The 24,947-nt window shown below is 39.6% G+C and overlaps 1 protein-coding gene across 5 annotated transcripts in view; it reads left to right on the forward strand.

Annotated features, from left to right (window-relative positions):
• The window catches only part of LOC121378559, a 69,980-nt gene that overhangs the window by 23,341 nt on the left and 21,692 nt on the right, over window positions 1-24,947 (forward strand). For 2 of the 5 annotated variants that reach the window (XM_041506789.1, XM_041506793.1), the window contains exons 2-3: window positions 20,925-21,036; window positions 24,662-24,927. In XM_041506789.1, coding sequence (XP_041362723.1) covers window positions 20,936-21,036; window positions 24,662-24,927 — 367 coding nt within the window. In that variant the 5' untranslated portion in view covers window positions 20,925-20,935. Of the gene's footprint in view, window positions 1-8,320; window positions 8,951-10,375; window positions 10,912-19,432; window positions 19,553-20,924; window positions 21,037-24,661; window positions 24,928-24,947 lie in introns of those variants that run through there. The other 3 variants (XM_041506791.1, XM_041506790.1, XM_041506792.1) reach the window with 3 other exon arrangements.

Raw genomic sequence — 24,947 nt, forward strand, 5'->3', positions numbered from 1 at the left:
TTACGATGTTCTGGAGGGTGCATAAAACTCCCATTAACTTTATCAGATATATAGATGGCCAGTGACCCATGGGCGTTCCAGTGCATAATACCGTACGGTCATGGGCGAATGGTTATAATTTGATTTCATTGAAGACACAGCCCACCTAGTTATGTTACTGAAGATGTTCGGCTGATATGCGCAAATGATAAGCTCTAAGGTCAATGGCTATTATTCGTAATTTCATTGGTTACCATGGTGATTCTGTTTCGGGTCAATTATACCGAATTGTTATTTTGTTGATAGCCCTTGCTTTGTTAATACTGGTAGTTAATTGTAATAATTGCTAGCATAGCCGTATAGGCTCCCATTTTTGTAGGGGGGTGGGGGGTCGGGGGGGGGGGGGTCGGCAGGCTGGCTTTTGCCCGAATTAAACGAAAATGCCCGAATCTGGATAACAACATCTATTCATATTAGCATTACTACCAACCAGCTATATACTATAGGATTGCAAACGAATCACTACGCATTTTTACATGGATTATAACTAGGGTTGAAAGAAAGAAATGTTTTATTTAACGACGCACTCAACACATTTTATTTACGGTTATATGGCGTCAGACATATGGTTAAGGACCACACAGATTTTGAGAGGAAACCCGCTGTCGCCACTATATGGGCTACTCTTCCGATTAGCAGCAAGGGATCTTTTATTTGCGCTTCCCACAGGCACGATAGCACAAACCATGGCCTTTATTAAACCAGTTATGGATCACTGGACGGTGCAAGTGGTTTACACCTACCCATTGAGCCTTGCGGAGCACTCACTCAGGGTTTGGAGTCGGTATCTGGGTTAAAAATCCCATGCCTCGACTGGGATCCGAAACCAGTACCTACCAGCCTGTAGACCGATGGCCTACCACGACGCCACCGAGGCCGGTAACTAGGGTTGAATGATGGAAACACATAGTAAAAAGGTCTCACGCTAGCACATTTTGCCCGAATATCTGTATAATTTCCCCCGTATTTGAGGTTTTGCTCTAGCACTGGGGGGAGGGGGGGGGGGGGGGGCGCAATTGTGTGTCTCTCTTTCTCCCCTCTTTCACTCTCCTTCTCTCTCATTGTCTCTCCTTCTGTTTGCCTTTCTGTCTTTCTGTCTTTCTGTCTATCTTTCTCGTTCTGTCGGCCTGTCTGATTTTAGGATGCGTTCGTAGAATACTAACCCTTCAGAAAATGTCTCGGTGACATGATGGAAATAGCCAACGTAATTATTTCTTGTCATGTAACGTGAAAATTAAAAAAAAAAGATACTTGCAACAGTATACATTATTGTTTTCCATAGCAAGAAATATAAAAGTTGAATAGTTGACAACGATGTATTTTATTGTTGGGTGGGCGACATTTTTGTTATTGCCGTAATGTATAAAAAAAATACAGTTTTATTTCCTCCTGCGCCATCAAAACTTCCTGTTGGGGCGAAAAGCATGTGTTTTTACATGGTGCCGCACCATTCTTAAAATACATTGTTGAAAAAGTCGGACAATAAATCCAAACGTGTCACGAATTAATGTTATTTTATGTGCAGTGTGAACACATTACTCGCTTTGTTTTTTAAAAATGATTCGCTGTTTACATCACAGATGTTTGGAACGTTTTGTAACAGTCTATGAAATTTTCAGTGAAATAATGTAATGCTTTATTTACTTAGGCGTGCGCTGAACTGTTTGCAACTGTCACGATTTTCAGCGCAATGCAGATTTGTCACGATCTTCAGTGATATCCACCTCTTTTGATGTCGGTACATCAGATTATTGAATTTTTTACGTTTTAGAGTATCAAACCACAATCTTCCAATAGAGACAGGTAGATGGATACGTAAACCATTACATGATAGATTGTGTTTTTTATGCAACACTAACGACATCGGAGATGAATTCCATTATATTTTTACATGCCCATATTTCAACCAATTCAGACTTCAATATATACCGAAATATTATCGATCCAAACCAAACACATATAAATTTCACGAATTATTTAATTGTAAAAAAACTGGTGTCCTCCGAAAACTTGCAATATTTTGTAAACATATTATGAATACTTTCAAGCCCTCCGGCTCATAGCTTTATTGTATTATTATTGTGTATGCAAACCCAAACCAATTATTTATAATTATATTCCCATGTTCGTTTTATGTAGATATACTTATGTGAATAGTTTTACTCTGTCATCTTGTTAAAAAGTGTGAATTGTTGTATTATATATTGTTCCTCATATGCCGTGGATTACGGCCTGAGAGAAATAAATGTTCAGTTCAGTTCAGAAGATTGCATAATGTCAGTGTAAATATGTTTGTACGAAGGCATTAATACCGGTGGGCAGTGACTTAAAAGTTCTCTTTATTCCTATACCCTTTCAACAGTTCGCACACGTTCAGAAACACTTAAATCTTTATTTCTGGATTTAGTATCGTGTACGGTGAAACGAGATAGCATATCCTTCAAGTGCACGATGACATTGTTGTAAAGTATTTGTAAATATATCTCTTTGATATTAATCAAAACTTTTAAATTCATATTAAGGCGCCATTTTAGGACGAGAACCATATGCCACGACGCTCTTTTGATGAGCTTTTATTTAATAACAATAAAATAAAAGATTTAAAAAAAACATGTTAATTTAATTAAATTAAAAAAACAAAAAACCCACAAAAACACCTCCTCTCCCCTCCTTCTCCCCCCCCCCAAAAAAGAAAGAAAGAAAAACACCCCCAAATCCCCAAACAACAGACAAAAACAACAACACAACCCAACCCCCCCCCCCCCCCCCCCCCCCCCCCCCCCCCCCCCCCCCCCCCCCCAACATATTCTTATGACTTTTAGTTTATCGATTTGTCTAAAAGCATGAACTGTATTATAGGATCGTGTATAATGAGTCGTTTTGGTTAAAACAACTTGTATGCAAAACAACCCATTATCATTTAGTTGTAGGTATGTGTACGTTGACCATTATTTGATCAGATTTTCTATAATCAAGATCTGATGGTATTACACTAATATATTATCTGACTTATGTGGATGCTGTCAAACTGTTAACTGTGAATCATGACCAGATATCCAACTAGTGCACCGCAACTGGACAAAAAGAAATGTTTTAAAGAAATGTTTTATTTAACGACGCACTCAACACATTTTATTTACGGTTATATGGCGTCAGACATATGGTTAAGGACCACACAGATTTTGATAGGAAACCCGCTGTCGCCATTACATGGGCTACTCTTCCGATTGACAGCAAGGGATCTTTTATTTGCGCTTCCCACAGGCAGGATAGCACAAACCATGGCCTTTGTTGAACCAGTTATGGATCACTGGTCGGTGCAAGTGGTTTACACCTACCCATTGAGCCTTGCGGAGCACTCACTCATGGTTTGGAGTCGGTATCTGGATTAAAAATCCCATGCCTCGACTGGGATCCGAACCCAGTACCTACTAGCCTGTAGACCGATGGCCTGCCACGACGCCACCGAAGTCGGTCTTCGCAACTGGACAAAGGCCGTGTTATGTGCTTTTCTGTCTGCGTGAAAGTGTCTATAAAAGATCCCTTACTGCATTATGAAAAATGTATCGGGTTTCCTCTTATGACTACGAGTCGGAATTACCAAATGTTTGATGATTAATTAATCAATGCGCTCCAGTGGTGTCGATAAACAAAACAAACTTATTTTTGACCAGACAAGTAGGACCGTGTATGACTACCTTTAGGTTGTAAGCTTTTCTGCGTATTCTGCTGTCGCGAACATGGATTACATCTCTAAAGCAAAATGGACTAATTAACTATTTACAGCGGGTTTGTGTCATGACACTAATCCACTTTTTCACCATTTACGTAACCAAGGTATCTTTCATTAAACTGCTAACAATGCACGCTTGCACAAAGTGATGTCTAATACTCTAACAATGCAGCACGCCCACTGGCTAACACAAATTTATTTGTATATCTGATCCCAAGTAAATATTTTTGTCAATGTAGTCTTAATAGGGGTATAGATGGAATGCTTTTCGTGCACTCGTACACCCATTAGGAGATAAGTAACCACTGTCACAAAATAAATAATATCAAACCCTCGTCGTGACGAATTGGTATGTGAGACCATGTAGTTTGGGAAGAGTACCAGTCCGTAGCGAGTACGGAATTTTTGTTACAGATAGACTGGTTCTCCTTTTTTTTTCCTTCTTTTTTTTTTAAACCCGTGCTAATTGTCCATAAGCATAGAAGTTCGCTGCCGCTTTATGACAGAATATTTGACCACATCGGGAACCAGTCAAATAGTTCGCGAAGGTTAGCGTCACTCGCCGTCACTGAACACAGGGTTGGTTGAGCTACAGACAGTCGTGTGGCCAACCCCACCCCCATCCTCACCCCCAATAGACATAACTTTTTCCCAATACAAGTTAGAGCTTCATAACTAGTATATTTCCCAAAGGAAGGGATTATGTCTTTAATGTCAGTTTGGAGAGAGAGAGAGAGAGAGAGAGAGAGAGAGAGAGAGAGAGAGAGAGAGAGAGAGAGAGAGAGAGAGGGGGGAGAGAGAGAGAGAGAGAGAGAGAGAGGGAGAGAGAGCGAGAGAGGGAGAGAGGGAGGGAGAGAGAGAGAGAGAGAGAGAGAGAGAGAGAGAGAGAGAGAGAGAGAGAGAGAGAGAGAGAGAGAGAGAGAGAGAGAGAGAGAGAGAGAGGCAGGCTACTCTTGACGACATGGACTACACAGTCTTTTATATGTACACTTTTCCAAAGTCAATGTATTTTATTTATCAATCGTGTAACTGGTCGTGATCATAACAATAGGTTTTGCAACTCACCATGTAACTAACAGAAGAAAGAAAAAAAGAGAGAAACTAAATTAACAAATGTTTATGTTAAAGTGTTTTGTTTAACCATAGGATCTATCTACATGACCATGTTCCGCCTCCGCACTTCTGATTTGGCCCCGACACCCGTTGTAAAATCCTGCATGTGTCCTGATTAAACCAACCAAACAAAAAAGAAACCAAAAACAGTACAAGCGTGTTACAACCAATATAAACTCTTCAAAGCAACTTGCTGCAGCCGCGATGACAACGTGCTGCAAATGACGAGAACCGTATTTTCCTTCGTTTCTTTGTTGCCAACTTTCTATACTCATTAGCTTCTTATCCCAGAAAAACGTGCACGCTGTGTGTTTGACAGTAAATCCGTTTTGGCAAATATTAACCCTTGTAGACAAGAGATCACACACACGACTGGGTGTGTGTACAGTGGATTTACCTACATGACTGTAGATGTCTCCGTAAATCTATTTACTTACCCCCACAGCGGCAGTTCGAACAGGAGAAGAGGTAAATACCTCCCTCCCTCCCTCCCTCTCTTCCTCCCCACCAAGTTTCTTTTTGTTTAACCACACTACTAGAACACATTGATTGATCAATCATCTGCTGTGAGATGTTAAACATATGACATTTAGACAGTATGACAGTATGACAACACTTGTCCATTAGTAGCAAGGAATCTTTTATATTCACTATCCCACAGACAAGATAGCACTGGCTGTAACGAGAATCGATCCTAGACTGAATCAGACGAGCGCTTTACTAATGGGCTATATCCCGTCCCTCCCCCACTACCAAAAGTTAAAGTTTGTTTTGTTTAACGACACCACTAGAGTACATTGATTTATTAATCATCGACTATTAGATGTCAAACGTCTGAAAGATATATGGACATAATTATAGTCTTAGGAAACTCGTTACATTGTTCCATTAGTAGCAAAGGATCTTTTATATGCACCATCCCACAGACAGGATAGTACATACCACGGCCTTTAATATACCAGTCGTGGTGATCTGGTTATAACGAGAAACAGCCCAAATGGACCCACAGACGGGGATCGATCCTAGACCAATCGCGCATCAGGCGAGCGCTTTTGCCACTGAGCCACGTCCCGCCTCTCCCGAACTCTAAGTCATCTTACAAAGAAAAACCATCCTTCATCATAATATGCAAATTCAACGTAAACTTAGATTACAGCTACACTAAATCTTTATGACAGTCTTGTTTGTTTTTGTCATGACAAAACCCATAAATTTACGTTGATATATACCAATGAGTCGGTTGTAGATCATGAATATTAGTTTTATTGCTCTTCATGATAAAAGCATGTATTAACCCTTCCCCGAGGAAACTTTAGCTCGGGTTATATTACATGTACTAACTTGTAGATCTCATTCATGTAGCTGATCTTAACAGACAATACTTTATAGGCATTAAAGGGACATTCCTGAGTTTGCTGCAATTTTTAAGGTGTTATTGACTAACAGAGACTTTTTAACGATTGTAATTACATATCAAATATATTTTTCTGCATAAAATATTAGTCGCTGTATATTAAACGTGTTTCTGATCGTTCTAATATTTGTACTAGGTTAATTTTCATTTTATTTCATAAAACTTTTTTTTTTTCGTACATACGAAATTATTTGAAGACAAAATCCGGTTTGGGCTTCTTGCAAATATTAAGACGACCAGAAACACCTTGAATAAACAAGAAAATATATTTAATATATAAGTTTAATCGTACAAATATTTTACTAGTCGGAAACATTTTACAATATAGCAAACTCAGGAAGGTCCCTTTAATAATAATATTTTACTGGGCCATTAGGCGCAATTTTGAACGGTCGGTTAAAAAGAAAATTCCAGAGCTAGTATAGGTTTTGACATTAGTGAATCGAGAGTAGCTCGTTAATTAGACCTCTATGGTGCTGTGGTGTCTCCCTAGGTTGCCCATAGGGTCCTTACAGGGGCCTGACCGCTTCTGGTCGTTGCATGACAATCCAGGTGAGACCCGTGCAATTGTGTAGATTGGGGGTGGGATAGGGTAGGCTGGTATTCTTTTGTCCAGCTTCCCATGGTTGCAGTGCAATTGTGTACTCGGAGCCGGTATTCGAAAAGCTATATACACGGTCGCTGTATTTATAGCCACTTCTATATTAAATGACAAAGATGGCGGCTTCCCATGGGCAAAAATATTCTTGCGAAGACCGGTATCGGATAAGTACAAAGAAGGAAGGAAATGGTTTATTTAACGGCGCACTCAACACATTTTATTTACGGTTATATGGCGTCAGATATATGGTTAAGGACCACACATATATTGAGAGAGGAAACCCGCTGTCGCCACTTCGTGGGCTACTCTTTTCGATTAGCAGCAAGGGATCTTTTATATGCACCATCCAACGGACAGGGTAGTACATACCACGCCTTTAGTGTACCAGTCGTGGTGCACTGGCCGGAGCGAAAAATAGCCCAATGGGCTCACTGACGGAGATCGATCCCAAACCGACCGCGCATCAAGCGAGCGCTTTACCACTGGGCTACGTCTCGCCCCAAAAGTACAAAGAAGGCGGTCGGCAGTACAAATCAAAATGAGAGAAGCGATCAAAACGATCAAAAACTGTTTAAAAAGCTTTGCATATTACATTATATAGATAGTGATAATGGTTTATTATCAAACTTTAAACAAAAGACACATTGTGTGTCTCATTGGGCGATTTTTCATTCTAGCCTGTACACCACGACTGGTATATCAAAGGCCGTGGTATGTGCTATCCTGTTTATTGGATGTGCATATAAAAGATCCCTTGCTACTAATGGAAAAAAAAATGTAGCGGGTTTCCTCTCTAAGACAATATGTCAAAATTACCAAATGTTTTACATCCAATAGCCGATGATTAATAAATCAATGTGCTCTAGTGATGTTGTTAAACAAAACAAACTTTAACAGTGTGTGCGTGTATAAATTACAAGTCGACCTTTACCTTTGATTATTGACTTCATATTGTCCTTAATATTATTAGTTGAATACATATCACATTTTGTAAAGGTTTTTTTTTTTTAAATTGAATCTACCTGTATGTGTAGGAAAGCTGCGCATCCTTTGCTTTATCGAGTCAAATTATCGAAGACAAAATATATTTGACACTTCTTTGACTTTGCAGGCTGTGATCTTGAATTGTATTACATGCTTCGCTACCAATCGAGTATGTTAGTATTGTGAGAAAAGACGCTAAACAAAGACAAAAATTAAACTCATTAAAACAGAAGATACAACCCCCTAGCGATTGACGAGTCAACAACTAGAATTTAAAAACTATTTTCTTATAACACCAGGCAGCGAATCCTATAAAATGTATACCTGCCGACCTTCGAGCGTCTTTTATTGCAAATCTCTTAAAGATGAAAGAACAGATAGGATTTTCTGTATTACAATCTAAGAGTGTATGTAAAACACACGAGCTGCAGGATTACGGCAAATCTTCAGATTGTATTTTTTTTTCATTTCTGTCTCTCTGAAGATTAAGATATTTGTTACATCAGCGATTTCTATTTCGTGTGTGCGCGTCTTTATTGATTTTCCCCGTCACTCCGTCAGGTAAGACCTGCACGGGATCTGCAGACAGGACATGATATAGCAGACGACAACTGATCTAGCAGACGACAATTTACATAATTTGAAAACACTCAGATTTTAACAGTTTTAGTTCTGTTATAGTGTCTATTTTTTTCTTCCTTTTTAAACATTCGCGCAAAAAACTAAAATATTCCCTCCTTTCTACATTTGCGTTTGGTTTTTGAGGACAAATTAGAGACGGTCTACTGAACTTATTTCTTTTCTTCCTCAATATCTGTGTTGTGAAACACGAAACCTGCGGTGGTATTGTCCAAACCGTAATCGTGTTTTGCATGCCTGATCGAATATCGACATGTCATGAACCACTGACGAGGTACTATGTGACATTGTGTGAACCGGAATACTACGACAAGACTACCCAATACTTAGCATTTGTTGCAAATGGAGGAATATGAACTATGGAACAAAGACGTGTCAAGACTTCGTTGTAAAATTCTGTAATGGTTTCGCTAGAAGGCAGTAATATGTAAGTATTTTTGTGCTGTTTTCGTTCTTGTTTAATATGTTCTTGGGACATTTAGCAAGTCTGTTCGTGTCTTTTGGAAGGTACTTTAGTGTCCCATTTGAAATATGCAAGGTTGGCTTATTTCACTGTTTATACATACTGTATCAAAGGTAGACCTTTGTTTCTGAATCGGTGCCAATTCTTTCTTTGTGTTACATAATTTGCACAGGATAGCATTTTCGAGTAAACATCGGCCTGGTTGTAACGCAAACAGCTTATGATGACATAATATGATCCACAGTAAGATTGTAATATTGTCCGCTAAACCCTTGACTTTTTTTTTATTTCGAGGGTTTGGATGTAGGTCAGTGATATTTTGCCTGAGGATCGATGGCTCATGTAATCGATCCCCTGCGTAGACTCGTTCAATTGCCACAATTTCAAACAATGCTCCACGACTGGCAATTCATTGACTGTGGTATATACTATCATGTCTTTGTTCGATAGAGTAGCCTGTGTAACATGGGTTTTCTTCTCTCATTCTTGTAGTAGTAGTAGTAGTAGTAGTAGTAGTAGTAGTAGTAGTAGTAGTAGTAGTAGTAGTAGTAGTAGTAGTAGTAGTAGTAGTAGTAGTAGTAATGATGTTAAAATGGCGAATAAGCAGAAAATCTAAACGTATACACAAAATAAAGTCTCTGAACATTTCACAGCGCATATTCTCTTTTTATTTGTTTGCAAAAGGACTAAATCTAAATTGATCTGCATAAACAGGTGGTTGCTATATCACAGACTATACCAAATGAATGAATGAATACTTAACGATACCCTAGGACAAAAAACAAACGAAAAACATTGGCTATTCACTATCAAACAAAGGTAAATAAATTAATGAATTTGACCATACTATTACGGCCTGCAGGTAGTACTAAACCCAATAACTTCCGGCTGGGTCAAAGTTCGGTGCATCCTCGTGCACCGAACTTTTGATAAAGAAGTGAACACCACAAGTCCTGTGATTGGTGATAAATGTGTGTTGGTTGTAAAAAAATATAGTTTCATCTGGGCAAAAAATGTATACAATTTTATTTCATCTAGTACCACTGTGTCAAGTAGCCTTGTGCTTGAAACATTAATGGGGTACCTGTAAAAAAAAGTACTCGAATTTTGCGCAGAACTAGGGTAGTCATAGACGCTACCTGTTATCTCAGAAATGAGCAGCTTGACCCCCATTTTTTCCCCCTGATTCACGTTAAGGGTGAGCGGTGGTAGTATTTTTATCCGTGGCATTTATGTCGATTGATACGTTGGAGGTAGGAGTTTTAGCCACATATGTTACTATTATCGTCTATGGGATTTGATTTGATAGTATACACCCTGCACTGTGCACTAATCTTGCAGCAACGGTATAAAAACAGAACTGACATAAACGTTATTAATATGAAACTGAGTTTATGCCGACATAATAGCTGAATTAACGCTCTGAATTTTACCATACTTTGATGACCAGTACATTCGTCTTGCATCAACAGTAAAATAAACCCCTGAACTGACCAAAACGTTATTAATAACAAACTGGGTTTATGCCGACATGAGTGCCGAGATAAAGCTCTTTATTAATGAGCAGCCTTATCTCCGAACTATGAAAAACAAATTCATAAAAAGATAACGATTCTCAGAGACGTCATGTGCTGCTACAGACACACACTGGACCGCCTATAAACCGCCTCCTTGACCATCTAGCACAGTCGCCTCACGCCGAGGTCTGCCACAAATAAACATATACGCGTCGCCAACTATTCGAATTATGGCCGCCATATGACATTCCGGCAGCCGGTTTGTCCGAGCGTAACGTCGTGCTATAGTATTCCGTAACGTCCGTCACAGATAGTGGAAAGGATACCTGGCGGTCCATCTTTCGCTTGTGCCTTTGATATTGATTCTGTGTTCGCCAAGGCGAGAATGTTTGTAGGACAGGTAATAAGGTAAGTACTATTCTGTTGAGAGAGAGAGAGAGAGAGAGAGAGAGAGAGAGAGAGAGAGAGAGAGAGAGAGAGAGAGAGAGAGAGAGAGAGAGAGAGAGAGAGAGAGAGGGGGAGAGGGGGGGAGTGTATGTCGAACATAGTACATGTATTGTTAGATGTAATTGATTCTGGTTTTGGGATATGAATACACATTTGGATGAATGTTAATATGGCGACAAGGTATGCTGTAGTTACAGGGTATATGTAGATAGTGTTGCCTTATTTTGATTGTTGTATTTGTCTTAATTTGTACACAAGGTGACACGTAAATAAAGAATTTGTCTGTAAAATTAAAATGTATATTAAGGCCATTGTGTTGACAAAGGGAACAAACGCTATGGTGGTATCAAACCCTTACCCGTCTGTTATGAATATTTCCGGTAAAGTTTATTATAATAATGGTAAATGTATGCTTAAAATACTTAGCAATTCCGTTTGGCATTGCCCAGACTTGTTCTTAGAAGAAAGTACGTTACTAAAACCTCCGTTCTTCAAGATAGTATCTTACACTCACCCCCACCCCCACTCACATTTCAAATATATTTTCCACAGCCCTGGATAATACATTTTCGTTACTAGAACCTCTATCCATCAAGATAACGTCAAGCTAGTACCTTTCTACCTTCCTAAGTTTCTCCCAGCACCCTTCCCATTTCAAATATATTTTTCACAGTCCTGGATAATACATTTTTGTTACTAGAACCTCATTCCTGAATGATAGTGTCAATTACCTTTCTACCTTTCTAAGGATCTCCAAGTCCTCTCCCCATTTCAAATATATTTTCTACTGCCTTGGATAATACATATTCGGTTTCTCTTATTTGACGTAATATGCGTATCTTTTCGCAAACACATAGTAATCAGTGATTCATAAATTGAACGAAATGGTTTATTTAACGACGCACTCAACACATTTTATTTACGGTTATATGGCGTCGGTGATTCATGAATTGATGCAATCACGACTTTGTTAAAACATCCCTTTGATTCTGTATCGTGTAGAAATACGACCTTGAACATGAAAAATGTCTTGACCTTTACCTTTGAGCAAGAGGGTGATCTTTGTAAATATTTACTTTTTTTGCGTTTTGTTATCTTGCTAAAATATTATTTTCTATAGCTGTTGTCATTGATGTACACGGACTAGGAATAACGAAGTATTGTGTACAACAATTACAAGTATATTGACACGAGTTAGTAATTAAATATTAAATAATTATCGTAGCTAAAACAATTATCGCAGCTAAACATCTCCCTCGGTTGTCACTGGGGAGGGGCGGGGGGGGGGGGGGGGAGGTAAATAAATATTAATAACCAAAACCTGGCATTATTGAAATATAAGTTTGTTTTTGTTTGGCAGAGTATATTGCATTTACTAGAACATAAATTTCGGTTTTTAAAACTCACATGGCAAAATTAAAGTATTTATGAAAATCTTTCATAAAACGTGACTGGTAAAACATTTTGCACTGTATCAATTTTAAAAGTCTCGTCGTACACGTATTCGGTGGAAATTAAAAAGGGTGTTCCCTAAATAGGTCATATTTTCTTAGCATGAATCCAGTAAAGTTTAGAATTTTTATTCAGTGTTTGCAAACACGCTGTAATTCATCTCGGGATGTCTCGCGCTGTGTCCAAATGGACATAGACAGGTGACATGATACAAGCTTCCCTGATGGCTATTCATCATGGCGGCGCTATGAATAGGCCTAAAGCAAAGGTGTTTCCGCAGTAGGCCAAGGCAAGGTAAACACGGCATTGTCAACGGTAATGGTCGGCTTTAGAAATGCGTTTGTGATCACCATCCAGTTCCACCTCCCCCCACCCCTGTTTGTCGTCCACTTGATTGTAGATTACGGTGTGTGATAGTGATCATGATGGTTGAACAAGTAGAAACACTGTACTGTTCCCATTACGGTAGTGACAAGGCATCAGTAATTGCGATGGTGGTGGGTGTAGTAGCAGTAGTAGTAGTGTTAGTAGTAGTAGTAGTAGTAGTAGTAGTAGTAGTAGTAATAGCAGTAGTAGTAATAGTAGTAGTAGTAGGTACTAAGTAGTAGTAATAGTAGTAGTAGTTGCAGTAGCAGCAATAGTAATAGTAGAAAAGTAGCGGTAGTAGCAGCAGCAGCAGCAGTAGTAGCAGTAGCAGCAGTAGCAGTAGTAGTAGTAGTAGTAGTAATGATGGTGGTAGTAGTAGTGACATTAGAAATGGAACTAGTCAACAAATGTTCTGTGTAGTCAAAAGCATATGTAACACGAAATAACCGATCAAACTCGTTAAAAGTATGCAACAAGTGACTAGTCCTCATAGAGATCTTTTCAAGCAGACTGTCTTCTTTATTTACCACTAAATAAGCCTGTGTCCATTTACTATTCAGGTACAAATATAACTTATGTTTACGTTCTACAGAAATCGGAGCACGATATGTAGTCTTAGGCCAAACACCGTGAACAGATCTTGTCTTGATAATTGTCATAGGTACTCGGAAACAAATAATCATTATAAAAAGTGCCGGTTTTGTGTGCTTTGGTTTGTTTTTCTTTCTTCGTTTTCGCCTGGACGCTACGTGAGCACTTCAGTAATGCAAGATGTCAAGTAAATAATCCTTTGTAACTAGACGGGTTTCGCTCGGTGGTAGGTCGTTTGATTGTGGTGCTATTTCATCATTTGTTACAAGATCGATATTTCTTCAGGGTTTTGCGAGGTGGAGAGGAAGGGGTTAGTTGTTCCAACTACCTTCAAACTGTTTCGAAAAGAGACCTTTTTAGTTTAAAGGTGCTCTTCGTGTTTACCGGATAATACTGATACTACTGTGGTCTGATTTCATCTGTTTACTACCCTCTCCCCAAGTTAGTTAGGCTAGGGACTTCTCTAAACTTCCCCCATTCCTTCACACAAAGACACACAGAAACACAGTCATACACACATACGTACAGACACACACACACACACACACACGCGCGCGCGCACACACCCCACATATGTACACATACACACACCACATACTAGTATATACACCACATACACATACACACACACAAACACACGCCAAATATACATACACACACCACATACACACACACACACATACACACACCACATACATATCACATCATACACACCACATACCGGCACCACACACACACATACTATTTACGCACATATGCACGTTCTCTTACAGCCAACTTTCCTCCATAATTTCCATATCAAATGTTTACGATCTATCCTTTTATGTTGGGGAAGGGCATGTAGGAATCTATATTGCTGCTAATTAGAAGTAGACTTTGCATGTCTCTTCTCTCATTATCTAGACCAGCTGTCAGCATATGTATTAAGACACCTGCGCATAATCAACACTGATTTGGCAAGTTGAGATGCCATTTAATAAAACGTTTCTTTACCAAAAATGTACTGTAGGGCAAAATATTTCACGAGACCCGTTGTTCAGTTCAACTGCCAATTGGTTATGTGGTGAACAATTAATTTCTAAAATTGGAAGTGCCTAGAACCGTAGTTCAAGTGTTTTACATTAGTTAGAGCTAACTCATCGGTTACTAGAACTATATTCACGTAACCGAACAATCAATTATCTAAGTAAAACTCACGTGAATGGACTTCCGGTTACCTAAGATTTTCAAATATTGTCCTATGTACAGTGAAGATTTGATCCTGCAGGCAACACAATCTGAATGTTGTAGCTAGCTAAAATAACTAGGGCCGATGTGTGTGTGTGTGTGTGTGTGTGTGTGTGTGTGTGTGGGTGTGTGCGTGCGTGCGTGTGGTAATATAAAGAGGAACAGAAGGTTTACTCCAGCTAGACAAAAATGCCACTTTTAAGCTAAAGAGTACATTGTTCTAATGTTCTTCGCAGAGACAACATCCACCCCACCCAACAACCCACCTTCCACCCTTTTTCTAATGTTCTTCGCAGAGACAACATCCACCCCACCCAACAACCCACCTTCCACCCTTTTTCTAATGTTCTTCGCAGAGACAACATCCACCCCCCACCCAACCACCCACCCACCCACCCACCTTCCACCCTTTTTCTTCGCTAGGTAAAACCCTAAACCGTGTGCCAAAGGTAGTGAAAAAACATGACAACATCAGACTTGTTTGGACACGTAACGACAGCAGGATAATTACGCCAAGACCGAATCCTTGAAACTGCGGATCGTACAAAATCCGATTACTGGCCAATCGGATTGTGAAAACGCCAAACAGTACACTTCCGTACAGTCGACATCTTGGCAAATAACCGGACAGCCGAACTAGCCCGTGCAGTCCTCAAGAGAGGAAAATGGTCTAGACTTTACCGATTTGGACTCGAGGTGTTTTAAAAAGTATTTATTCGACACAACAGTCGTCGGTTATGTAGTCGTAAGGACGTCATTGTGTCCACTGGCGGACTAATGCTTGGCATACACATACCGAATGATGAGTTGAGAAAAAGGTTGAAAGTGTGCGCTAGCACACACCGGCCGACTCAGCAAGTCTTGTCGATGTTAAGCACGTTCTAGTGGAAGATGACGTCACAAAACTGCAGACGAGACGCGATAGTGAGTCGCGTTTGAGCTCATAACCCACCTATCCACTTGACTGATCAATCGGAAATAGGCAATAAAACAATGTCAGTAATTGTATTTTTTTCGTACGTACAAAATTATTGGAAGACCAAATCCAGATTTGGCTACTTACAAACTTAATATTAAAGCGATCAGAAACACCTGGCATCAGTATACAGGCACTGATATTGTAAAGGTAGTACTAAACCAAAATAACTTCCGGCTGGGTCAAAGTTTGAGGCGCACCGAACTTTTGATAGAGAAGTGAACACCACAAGTCCTGTGATTGGTGATAAATGTGATTGCGTTGGTTGCAAAAAAAAAAATAGTTTCATCTGTGCAAAAAAAATGTATGCAATTCTATTTCATCTAGTACCACTGTGTCAAGTAGCCATGTGCTTGACACGTGTATAGGATACCTGTAAAACAAAGTACTCAAATTGTGTGTGGAACTAGGGTAGTCATAGACGCTACCCGTTATCTCTGAAATTAGCAGCTTCACCCTCGATATTTTTCTGATTCACTTTAAGGGTGAGGGGTGGTAGTTTTGTATCCGTGGTGTTTATTTTGATTGATACGCTGTAGGTAGGCATTTTAGTCACATATGCTACTATTGTCGTCTATGGGATTTGATTTGGTAGTATACACCCTAAACAAGAAAATATATTGATTATGTAATACTAGTCGTTACCAAATGTTATCAGTCGAAAACTCATGATTGTCTCTTTAAAGCCGATTGCTTAACAAACAACAAAAACTATAATCGTTATTTGGGATGTGTAGTGTACAGCATGTTGACATATTATTACCCAGGCCAAATTCTTTACTTTATCAGCGTTCATCCCCGCTATATTGACAGACACACAACACAAACACAACCCTGACTTCAGGCTGTCAAGACACCGTTTATGTAAATATTTGAACTGTTGTGAACAGAGAAAGTGTATCTTATGAGAATCTTCGTAAGATGTGTTGTCACCATTGTTTAGACGCAGTATAAAACTTCGTGCGCCAAGAAAAATTGTTTCTTTGTTGTTGGGTTTTATTAATTTGTTGTTTTTCGGTGTGTGTGTGTGGGGGGGGGGGGGGTGCTTTTGTCAATGTTTTTTGTTCTGTGTTTTTATTTGGGTTTTATTTTTATTTTTATTTTTATTTATTTTTTTGTGGGGGAGGGTTTGTTTGGGAGAATAGGTGTTTTGTTGGGTTTCCCCAAGGATTTGTTATATAATACACTTTTTAAAGGATTTAGTGCATTTCAAGCAACATGCGGGTGTTAGTATTTTGTCCTCAGAATGCTGATATGTGTAAAAATGTAGATAACACTTAAAATAAATATTCTTACATTCACCATCTGAAATAAATTATTGATCAGTAGAATGCGGATAGTGCGTAAAGATACAAAATAATAATAATAATAATAATAATAATAACAGCCGACTGCCATACCACCATCCAGTAGATGCAACTTATCATTGGAATGCGGATGGTGCGTAAAGACACAAAAAGAAAAATAACAACCGATACCCTGAGACGGTCATATATCCAGTAGATACAACTTATCCTTGGAATGCGGATGGTGCGTAAAGATATGCGTAATAACATCTCGTAGAGTGAGGTTTTCAATTTCTCCAGCCGCCTGGAATGTCCTCCAGAGGTGTGATATCACAGCGACGAGTGATGATATGGTGAAGCACGTGGTATATCGGTCTCAGTGTCCCCTGGCAGTACCCTGATTAAATCTCACGGTGGTCCGGCGTTTTGTTAACAGCGAAGTTGGTATACCTGTAATACCGGCCTCGGTAGCGCAGTGGTTAAGCCATCGGACTACAGGCTGGAAGGTACAGGGTTCGCAGCCCGGTACCGACTCCAACCCAGAGATAGTTCTTAAGGGCTCAATGGGTAGGTGTAAGGCCACTACACCGTCTTCTCTCTCACTAACCACTAATCAACTAACAACTAACCCACTGTCATGGACACACAGCCTAGATAGCTGACGTGTGTCTGCCCAGGACAGCGTGCTTGAACCGTAATTGGATATAAGTACGAAAATAAGCACGAAAATAAAGTAATTGTAATACGATACAATACAGTAACTGTTCACTTTATTTCAATAATATACCAATAGATGACCAACAATTTGGCGCGTTTTGGCAGAAGTGAAGTTTCAGTTAGCTAAATAATTAAGGCTCTTTAAAGAAATGTTTTTATCAGATTTTTAAATGAGGTTTTTGACTATTTAATAATGCAATGTATTCACCAAATTCAACTAATTCCTATTTGGCGACGTCATCGTCATCACCATCATCATTATTATTATGGAAATAGTAATAATAATAATAATAATAATGATAATGATGATGATGATGCATCATTCATGATGATAATGATCATCATCATTATTATTGAGATACCTTTTTTTCTGTTTCTTTGTCAACAAGTGTTTACTGTACGATTGTTTCAAACATTTTATAACACCATCGCTCTAAGCTATGTAATAAAGGGGCTTACTGTTGCCACTTGGCTAAAACATTTTAAACTAAAGCCACCCAAGCAGAAAACCCACAAACGTGAGACAGTGATAAATAAGCTTTTTTCTCGGTTTGTTTGTGAAATACCGCTTATGTGTTGTAAGGAGAGGAGGATAATCCTAGAGTCCGGGTGATCTCGTTCTGCATCACGGGTCCACCACAAAGGGAGAATCCACATTGTATCATCTACAAATGCTGCTGCTAAATGAACACAAACATGTGTACAGATGTTGTTAAAATGTAAAAAACATAAACAAGAGTTGTGTGCATGTGTATGGACCATACCCACCCACCCCGTTCACACGCACAAAACGCACATCAAGACAAACTGAACATGTTTCGGAGCAGACACAACATTGGACCAGACCTCAGGTTCCAAATACAGTATCCTGTCCCAGTAGGTGTCACCTTATTTTTATTTGGTGGTGTGGCGGCAAGGGTGTGTGAATGAGGGGTGGTGGGATGTGTGACTTTCTAGGCGTTGCAATATGTTAGACACCAAATAACCACTGTGTAAAGGGAAGAAATGAATATTTGGGTAACGACACCTCAACATATGGTAAACTACGGAACTTAAAATGCCTTGAGGTGCCATTACACAAATATCCCTGTTCTTTTCTTTTAAAACGACTGCGGTTTGGAGTACTTAGTTTTAGTGGTACCCCACACACGTTTTCTGCACAAGGGTACGTGACAGTGGTACTGGATATAATGAAAGTGCATACATTTATTGCCCAAATAAAACTGGGGTTTTCTTCTTTGACCACTAACACTGTCACGTGTATCACCAATGGCAGGACTGGTAGTGTCCACTTTGACCCAACTTGGTAATAGTGCCACAATCATTAAACAAACTCCGCACAACATCTGACGGTGTACCTGCTCAATTACTGGGGTATCAATCACCCGACTGGCTTACCCTACATTCCTTTTCGCCTGTTTCATGTGGGTGCTACTTGATAAGTATGTTGTAACGCGATGTCATTACTACGCGGGTAGGTGTGATTCGATCTGGGGATGGAATGCGAATCGCGGCGCAATACGACAATAGACGTAATTTTCGTACTGCCGGGTGTTCAATTACCAGTATCAATTGCGCTGATTACACCGCCATAAAACTGTCGGTAAACCGCGGCTCGGCTTCCTGTTTTAAAAACATAAACACACACAACTTTTGAAAGTCAGCTACCATGGAGAATGATTACGCCACTGATGGGCTATCGACAAACAGTCGTAAAATGACGAATAGACCGCGTCTGTCAATCACGTGTACACATTAAAGTGATCAGTTGTGCAAGATTACCAGTCTATTATCGTTAGACACAATGTCTAACACGCCCATACGATTGCAAGATGAAATCTGAGACAGGTTTCCCACAATATTTATGGGACGCTCGATTTATTACAAACAGCCAACAGGGCAGTTGTTGTGTGTTCCTGTTTAGTTTCAGTCTGGACGTAAACGTACTGGGTGGACTATTTTTTTGGTGGTGAATTACTTTTTTCTGGTGAACTATTTTTATATTTTTATTTTTGTGTGTGTTAACTATTTCTTTTTTCTGGCGAACTACTTTTTATGCCTCTTCTACCCTGCGTTTGATGTGGTGTACACTTTGTTGTGTTTTGTGTGTGTGTTGGATTATTTTTTGGGATGTGGTGGATTTGTGATCTGTGAGTGGTATATAGTCAATTATCTTGTATTGTGGCTGTACGTGTGTGCATGCCAGTATTTTCCACCACTGAATTTTTTTTAATTTTATAACGGGACGCGAAATATATTTTTAGAAATAATTACTTGTAAATATAACAGGGCACAATGCTGGTTAGAGAATACTATATGAGTCACTGCGGCCGTTGGATACCATTTATTTTACGAGTTGTTACAAAACGTATCTAACGATTGTAAGTTGATAAGAATGTTATGTACCATTCTATTACCCACATGTCATCAGAAACCAGGTTTAAAAGTTTTAAACGTCAACTTCAACTTGACATACGTCACAGAGCAATGAGTGGCATTAGTGTCCAGTTCATGGATCAGTGTAGCTTTGACGTTCGGGTCACCAGATGTCTTTAAAAGTGATCTCCCATACGTGTTATATCGCCGTGTAATACCCTCAAAAGACCACGTGTTTCTCATCAATGGGTGTGTAAAAATTTAACCAGAGATAAATCGTCATTAAAAGTAAAAGTAAAGTTTGTTTTATTTAACGACGCCACTAGAACACATTGATTTTTTATCTTATCATCGGCTATTGGACGTCAAACATATGGTCATTCTGACACTGTTTTTTAAAGGAAACCCGCTGTCACCACATAGGCTACTCTTTTACGACAGGCAGCAAGGGATCTTTTATTTGCGCTTCCCACAGGCAGGATAGCACAAACAGTGGCCTTTCTTGAACCAGTTATGGATCACTGGTCGGTGCAAGTGGTTTACACCTACCCATTGAGCCTTGCGGAGCACTCACTCAGGGTTTGGAGTCGATATCTGGATTAAAAATCGCATACCTCGACTGGGATCCGAACCCAGTACCTACCAGTCTGTAGACCGATGGCCTAACCACGACGCCACCGAGGCCGGTTCGTCATTAAAAATACACATGCTTACACCTGTCATCTGATTCTGTTGTGGGGTTGTTGTTGTTTTTTGTTTTTGTTTTTGTTTGGGGTTTTTTTCTTACAATGTCTTGAATTCCTTCTTAGATTTAAAAAATCCAAATCAAACAAAACAACACCAAAAAAAAAGAAAAAAAGAAAAGAAAAGAAAAACACAATCAACTCTTTCCCCTATTGACGAGGACCAATGTACCTGGTGTAATGATATACTACCAACTACCAATAAGTGTTTAATGGCTTCTATTTATCTCTGTGATTCAGGTAACTGAGTAATGGCGGTGAACACGGAACTGGCGGCTATCATCGGAGGCTGTGTGGCCGGCGGAGTTTTGCTACTGTCTATCATCGCGTGCATCATCTACATATCATGCGGGTGAGTAACTCACGTATTGTATAGGACGACCATATATAGAACTAATCCTTAAGTACAGACAGCTTTAATGACCTAAAGTTAATGGTAGAGTTATGTGTTTTCGTGCTCCATCCAACTGAGTTTCTGGCTATAGTCACAATTTTATATTGGGGAACCCACTCTTAGTAAGTCCTGTTAAAGCTCATATAGACTGGAAGCTCTAAACGTAAGCCGCAGACGCAGCAGTCGGACCACACGCACGCACGCGCCGCGTCCAGTCTATGTATGAGTCTTTGGCCAGTTGTTTTGTTTAACGACACCACTAGAGCACATTGATATATTAATCATCGGCTATTGGATGTCAAACATTTGGTAATTTTTACTTATAGTCTTAGAGAGGAAACCCCCTACATTTTTACCATTAGTAGCAATGGATCTTTTATATGCACCATCCCACAGACAGGAAAGCACATACCACGGCCTTTGTTCAGTTGTGGTATACTGGTTGGGACGAGAAAAAGCGCAATCAGCTGAATGAATCCATCGAGGTGGTTCGAACCTGCGACGCAAGCATCTCAAGCGACCACTCAACCGACTGAGCTAAATCCCGCCCCGTTAGGATAGTAAGATAAGTCAATATATAAGATGGGGTGAAAAGAGACGTCATTGCCAAATTAACCAATACAAAGTGACTGCAACAGTTAGTAGTTGAATAATAAAACTGTGTTTAAATTAGCCATATTAATCATGTTCAAGAAAATACTCGACGTATTTTAAAACTGGCTTGGTTTAAATTCGTTCCGTTGTGAGCCCTGTATTGGTGTCGATCCACGCCAACGAGCTAACCTGGGTATATTCATCATCAAGTTCTCGCTCCAGCCAGTGCACAACGACTGGTACATCATATGCCGTGGTATGTGCTATCCTGTCTATGGGATGGTACATATAAAAGATCCCTTGCTGCTAATCGAAGAGAGTAGCCCATGAAGTGGCGACAGCGGGTTTCCTCTCTCAATATCTGTGTGGTCCTTAACCATATGTTCGACGCCATATAACCGTAAACAGAATGTGTTGAGTGCGTCGTTAAATAAAACATTTCCTTCTTTTTTTATTCGTCATCATCATCATTAAAATGTTTGTAAAGTTTGTTTTATTTAACGACACCACTAGAGCATATTGATTTATTAATCATCAGCTATTGGGTGTCAAACATTTGGTAATTTTGACAAATAGTCTTAGAGAAGAAACCCGCTACATTTGTCCATTAGTAGCAAGACAATCCCAAGCAAAGGCATGCTAGATCAATGTCGTTACTTGACCACTATTAGCACGCGCGCACGTGCTGTCTTAGCTGACACTGTAAAAAAAAAAAACAGTATTAAGTAATGGAAAAGACCCAGATTTTTCTAAGAGGAAATCTGCGACTGTTTCTAGTAGGTCAACTGCCGCGGAACCCTGATTGTGAGACACGAGTACAGGAGCACCGCGTGAAAAATGTGTCGTCTGTCACTTAACAAGACACAAAATGATGTTGAAGTCAAGTTATTACAGTGCCAACAAATCGTTGACCTCGGTCTTAAGACGGGGAAAGCAGACGCTAACTCTAAACAGGACACGCAGTTACGTAAGGTCGGTTAGTTTCAGCTCAGTAACGGATCCAGGACATTATGGGCGTGTACACATCCTCCCCCGGGCGCCTTACTACAACCCTAGTGTACAATAAGTTTATAATAAATGTTTGAGTTGCGCGCCCTTCCAAAATAATAAATTGCTGGATCCTCCACCGCGTTTTTACCACGGCAAACAAAAATATGACAGAAACTAAATAAGAGTCATCCTACACTGTTTGCAATCATACTGACGACATTTTTTTTAAATAACAGAAATACGTTTGTTAATACAATTTTATATCAATTGAATAATTTGCAATAATTTTTTACGTAAGTCAATTTTCTGAAAATTGGCTCAAAATAATTTCTATAATGAACTCCGAGTCTCTACAGAACCGCCACAACCCAACCCCCCCCCCCCCCCCCCCCCCCCCCCCACACACACACGATAAATTGCTCAACTTAAAATGCTTTTCGTTTTAAAATGCCTAGTATGCAATACAGTGTGTTAATAGTTCGGCGCTATCTTGTTGTTTGTAACCACAGAGCTCCATATAGTGTTTCAACATATCTTTTTGTTTTCTTTTGTGTATGATATGTGTTGTTGTTATTGTTGTTGTTTGTAAGTTGTTGTTTTTTTGGTATTTTTTTCTTAACCAAGATTTATGTTGGTATGTGTCCTTTAGGTCATTCATGGATGTGCCGCTAACAAATGTTTGAACTGTGTTTTATTACTTATTTGACATTCTTGTTTTTCTGTAATGATGATAATCCTTTGTTTTCTCCATTTGTGCACCTTGACACCAAATAGCCGAGGGCGGGACGTAGCCCAGCGGTAAAGCTCTTACCTGAGATCACGGTCCGTCTTGGATCGATCCCCGTCGGTAGGCCCATAGGCCTATTTCTCGTTCCAGCCAGTTCTCCACAACTTGTTTAACAAAGGTTGTGGTATGTACTATCCTGTATGTGGGATGCATAAGAAATATATCTTGCGGCTAATTAAGAATAGCTCATGAAGTGGCGGAAACGGGTTTTTTCTCACATTATCTCTGTAGTCCTTAACCATATGTCTGGCGCCATATAACTGTAATTAAATAGTGCTGAGTACGTCGTTAAATAAAATAAAAAAAATCTTTCTTTTTTTCCAAATGTGGGGTGGGGGTCTAGCTCAGTCGGTAGAGTGCTCGCTAGAGATGCTTGCATCGTAGGATTGAATCACCTCAGTGGATCCATTTTTTGAATGGGTCTTTTCCCCTTCCCAAACAGTGCCACACGACTGGTATATAAAAGGCCGTGGTATGTTCTGTCCTGTCTGTGGAAAGGTGCACAGAAAAGATACCTGGCTGCTAATGGAAAAGTAATCGCTGTTTTCCTCTGAAGACTATAATATATACGCTTTAAAAATAAGTAGGGGAACTCTTATAAGAATTGGCAAAATTGTAAGGTATATTAGCTGTGGGGAATGGTTATATGATAATAGTGAATTAATTGGGCAAACACTACAACCGGTAGTTCAGTATTACAGTAGGTTTTATGACCACCAAAGATCTTGAAGAACGATTTGGGTCAGAAGTGAAATTTGAAAGTTGACATTTTTTATTAGTAAATCGCAAATTCAAACAATAAAAATGACTAAAAACAAAACAATAACAACTGTATAATCAACAGAATAAAAAAGATTGACAGAAATAATGTTATACAGTGATTAATGGACCTTCCTGGAAATTGTCAAAATCGAGAATGACACCCCACGCACTTGTACGGGGCAACTGCGTGATGCACGTACAAACTATGGAATGTGTTTCGGTGTGTTTATAAACAGACCTGAACGTTCTTTACAAGGATGTCTGTGGTCAAAAGGTATGTTCGGTCTAATAGTTGATATTAACATTAATATTTCAGGTTCCCCTACGTTTTTTTTTAAGAGTGTATATGAATTTTCAAATGTCAAATAGCCAGTGATTAATTAATTAATGTGCTCTAGTGCTGTCGTTAAACAAAACAAACTTTATCTTTAACCATCTGTTTGTTTCCAGTTCTAAAAGAAAAAAGAGAAACCGTGAAAAGAAGACGTTCCATCACAGCGTGTCCGACTCTGGGGGGCGTCAGTCCCACCACTCCACTCTGAGTCAGATCGACCCTCGATCCCTGCCGAAAGTCAGCAGCAATGGGCTGTGGGTGGACGCCCCGGGGGTGTACACACCCGCACCGGCCAGCGGGTACTACTACGGGCGGCCAGGTCAAGGTTATCGGGCGGAACAGCATGGCATGCAGAGGGCGATTTCTGAAAGAGGAATCCCAGGTATGTCACGCGGATTCCAT

Source organism: Gigantopelta aegis, chromosome 8 (genome assembly GCF_016097555.1).
Source record: "Gigantopelta aegis isolate Gae_Host chromosome 8, Gae_host_genome, whole genome shotgun sequence".
NCBI classification, from domain to species: Eukaryota; Metazoa; Mollusca; class Gastropoda; order Neomphalida; family Peltospiridae; genus Gigantopelta; species Gigantopelta aegis.